Genomic DNA, 4,322 nt, shown 5'->3' on the forward strand with positions numbered 1-4,322 from the left:
AACTTAAATTCATATATCAAATGTATACTGCAGCTGACAGTTGTGTATAATTCGCTTGCGCGCACATTCCCTCCCTACAGTCATGCGCATTACCAACTATGATCTTAATCTATTTCTCTCTGTCAATCTACTCGCCTTCACTTTCAAAAGACTATGCTCCTTCCAGTACTATATGTTCTAAGGTCTGCTCGTATCCATGACAAATATTCGTCCGGTTCTGCGCAGGACTGAATTCCGCCATTTTTTATGTGTATGTGTCTGCACACAAAATCAATTTTAAATATGTTTCATATATATGCGCGCAATATGGCGGAGTTCAGTCTTGCTTGCTATTAGCTAGATATAAAAAGCTGCGCAATAGCAGACCTTGTTACTTCGACAATAGGTCTGTTCGCGTTGCATGAAATTCCCAAATAATTTTGCACTTAAAGTGAGATAGATGTATATTCGGCTTTAAAAAGAAAGAAAGCGAAGATGGTAAGTGCAAAAAGTGCAAGCAACGCGAACAGACCTCATGTTATAACCTATTCTAATAGAATACGCGTATGTACAACATACACCCATGGTAATTAATTCTGTCCCTCGGAAAATTTCACAAAATAAAAAATGACCACCTTTCTATATTAATTGTCACAATCCATGCACGATTAACGTTACGACTGAACCTTATCGTGCATGAATAGTGACAATTAATATAGAAAGGAGGTCACGTTTCATTTTGTGAAAATTTCCGAGGGACAGAATTAATTACCGTGGGTGTACATACATGACAGATGACACATCCCAGATAACAATTCGTGCGAACTCATATTGCCCTCACGCGTGCGTATCACATCGTGCCCATACATGGAATGTCATGTTGCCCGCACGACGTGATAGGGGCATGCGTGCGAGCGCAATGAATCGCATTATGCAATCACGCCGTGCGTTCACCGTGCGTTCACCGTGCGTTCACCGTGCGTTCACCGTGCGTTTACCGTGCGTTCACCGTGCGTTCACCGTACTGTTATCATGTTGCAGAATTTATACATTGAGAAAAAAGATATAGTAATGGTAACAAAAAAAAGAATTAAACACAAATAGCTAATTATCATTGAATTATTTTGTTAAAATAACAAAATACAATTTTTTTGTTAAATAAAGAAAATATTGTAAATTTTTTTATTTAGCGGTACAAATTTATTTGCTTATTTACTTTTAGTAAATAACAAGGTAAAATTTTGTTGCCATTACAAAATAAATATTCTTTTAGTAATTTTAACAAAATAATCTGTTTGGGTAGACAAAATATTTTTATTAAAAGTAACTTTTATTAAAAGTATTAAGTGTACAACTTTGCTCCCGCCGTTTTTATAGGTAAATTTATACCTGTAAAAACGGCGGAAGCAAAGTTGTGCATCTAATATATATATACAGGGTGTTTGAAATTAACCGCCAAATATTTCATGTGTGGGTAGAACAGACTATACTGAGTCGAAAAGTCCTGTACCATTTTGCGAATACAGTAATAGTTAACGAGATATTAATTTATAAAGATATTTAAATTCGCCCGGCCCACCGTCAAATGCAAGCGCGCGGCTGGATAGGACCGCCCAGCGAAACGCGCGCCGCGCGCGTTCGCCGTTGCTAGGCGTTGTTTAGAACAAGCGTTGTTTATAACAAGCGGCAATAGTCGTCGCTAGACATGAGTCGCGTGCCTAGCAACGGCGAACGTGAACGCGCGCGGCGCGCTTTGCAGGGCGGTCCTATCCAGCCGCGCGCTTGCATTTGACGGTGGGCCGGGCGAATTTAAATATCTTTATAAATTAATATCTCGTTAACTATTACTGTATTCGCAAAATGGTACAGGACTTTTCGACTTAGTATAGTCTGTTCTACCCACACATAAAATATTTGGCGGTTAATTTCAAACACCCTGTATATATATAGACCATTCGAAACATCTCTGTCAATAAGATAACAGTGGAGCAGTACGTTAGGTGAACGACTCAGAACTGGACCGTGGATCGAGTCATGGTGTAAGTAGAAAGGTGAACCATTCCGATGGATGCGCAGTAGATTAGAAGTAGTGGGGGTAGTCAACCAATCACACTTTGAGCTTTTATGCGAAATTTTCAATATGGCTGGTTTTTTGAATTTTGTTCATTCCCACATCACTTTAGCAGCTTTTTAGCGCTTTAAAAGAGCATTAGCGCTTTAAAAACGCTTTCAAAATCCACTATGAAAAGTGCATTATAAGCGCATATAATCAGCGCAGAATAAATACAGTTTTATAGCACATTTATTGCACTTTTCATGTCGTATAACAGTGTCTGCAATATGACTTGAAATTGGTCGAGTTATCCGCATGCAATCTGAACAGCACTTCGAAAACGCTTTACACGTGCTGGTGTGCTACGTGGGTTGGTTAAGTTTATATTAAAATACTAGTTTATATTAAAATGCCAATCTGTTATATTAAAAATTGTAAAAGTAGAACCGGTCGCAGTAACAAAGAAAATGTATCGTTGTATTATTTTCCTAAAGAGCCCGTACTTAGGAAACAGTGGCTTGAAGCTTGCCAAAGAAAAGAAACGGATATAAGAGTGCCGTCACATACAGCCCGCAATCCGTAATCCGCAACTTACGTGAAAATAAGCATGAATGTACATACCCTTATTTATTTGCGGCGTTTATGGCGTAAATTTAACGTTTCAACTTTTTTGTTGAAGAAGAAGAACTTTTTTGTTGTCATTATTATACGATGATTTCCACGTATCATACAGTTAATATGTTATTTTATTAAATGCTATTAGATATATGCACACTAATATAGATAAAAATTATTAATAAATGTGTCTCTTTTTACAGAAAATGAAATGTGGCTATTGCGGGTGGATAATGCCGGATGATATGAATGAATTGATGAAACATAAATGTTTTGTAACATACGATGACAAAGTGGATGTGATAGCTGTCGACGAGAACAAAGTTGTCACAATGAGTATGTATACAATGTTTTCAAAATGTATATTTGAACGTAGTTCGATATATAGTCATTTAGCCTTTCAGCAACATTTCCAAAATATCACACTTTGTAATATCATATTTGTTATGGTATGTATTTTTACAAGATATGATTGAAAGAAATTGTATACATCAAAAATACTATCTGGAGATACGGTAGTGTCTCGGCGTTATTATAATTACTGAAATATGATTATTTTACAAATACTCTAGAGACAATGGAGAAGCAACAACAGCAGCGGAACAGTAACAGGAGTGTTTCAAAAATCGACGATACTACAAAGAATAGCTTAACAGCCTTATCAGCAGATGCAATTGACGAATTGCTAATCGAGACTGTTGAGCAGAAAAAGGCCTTGTGGGACCATTCGCAAGGGTGCAAAAACCGATCAAAGCTGAAAACCGATGCCTTATGGGCAGAGGTTTCTAATATAATAGGTGGTATGTAATAAGTATATTATTTTATAGCAAGGAAGAAAACGAAGAACTTTGATTGGTACATTTTCTTATGCATTATGTATTATGCGTTATGCAAGAGCTGTGCTTCCGTCTTTATTATTCAAAATGGATTATGTCAAAGGTTATGCCTTACTTTTGAAGTGAGATAATGGTAAGAGCCCAGACACAAGTTTTTGCATAATGCATAATGCATAGTACATAAAAGAATCAGCCAATCAAAGTTCTTATTTTCCGTGAAGTGGAAGAAAAGGAGGGATTCAGATTGGTTGATTCTCCTATGCACTATGTAAAGTGTGCTCTCCGCTTAAGCTATATATCCACACAAACTTGTATAGCCGCATAAACGTATGCATAAAGAAATTGATTGGTCCATAAGCAAATACATAAGAAAATGAACCAATCAATTTCCTTATACATTCGTTTATGCGGCTATGCGTGTGGATATAGCTTTAAAGCTATATCCACAGAACTTGCATAGCTGCATAAACATATATGCATAAAGAAAATTATCCAATCGCATTTTCTTTATAGAAATGCACGTAAAATGTGATTGAATAATTCTTTATGCATACGAGTTACTTAACGATAAGACATAAGACATGTTGATATCCAGGGAATGGGAAGTTACTTTTTAAAAGTAACTAGTTACAGTTACTCGTTACCGAGTAAAAAATGTAACTAGTTACAGTTACAGTTATCGCTTTTTAAAAGTAACTCGTTACAGTTACCGTTACTTGAAAAATAACTTTTCGTTACTTTTCCGTTACTTTTTTAAAATCAATTTAAAAATGTACTTTTGCATTTTTTTTTATATGTAATACTGACAAATATATATATAGTTTTATTAAAAAAAAAAA

At 35.8% G+C, this 4,322-nt stretch overlaps 1 protein-coding gene across 1 annotated transcript in view; it reads left to right on the forward strand.

Moving 5' to 3' along the window:
• The first annotated feature begins 2,880 nt into the window (after positions 1-2,880).
• The window catches only part of LOC108771622 (uncharacterized), a 2,902-nt gene continuing 1,460 nt past the window's right edge, over positions 2,881-4,322 (forward strand). Inside the window, exons 1-2 of the mRNA XM_018536958.1 lie at positions 2,881-2,983; positions 3,220-3,447. Coding sequence (XP_018392460.1) covers positions 2,881-2,983; positions 3,220-3,447 — 331 coding nt within the window. The remainder of the gene's footprint in view (positions 2,984-3,219; positions 3,448-4,322) is intronic.

The sequence above is a fragment of the Cyphomyrmex costatus genome, unplaced genomic scaffold (genome assembly GCF_001594065.2).
Source record: "Cyphomyrmex costatus isolate MS0001 unplaced genomic scaffold, Ccosl1.0 scaffold1633, whole genome shotgun sequence".
Lineage (NCBI taxonomy): Eukaryota > Metazoa > Arthropoda > Insecta > Hymenoptera > Formicidae > Cyphomyrmex > Cyphomyrmex costatus.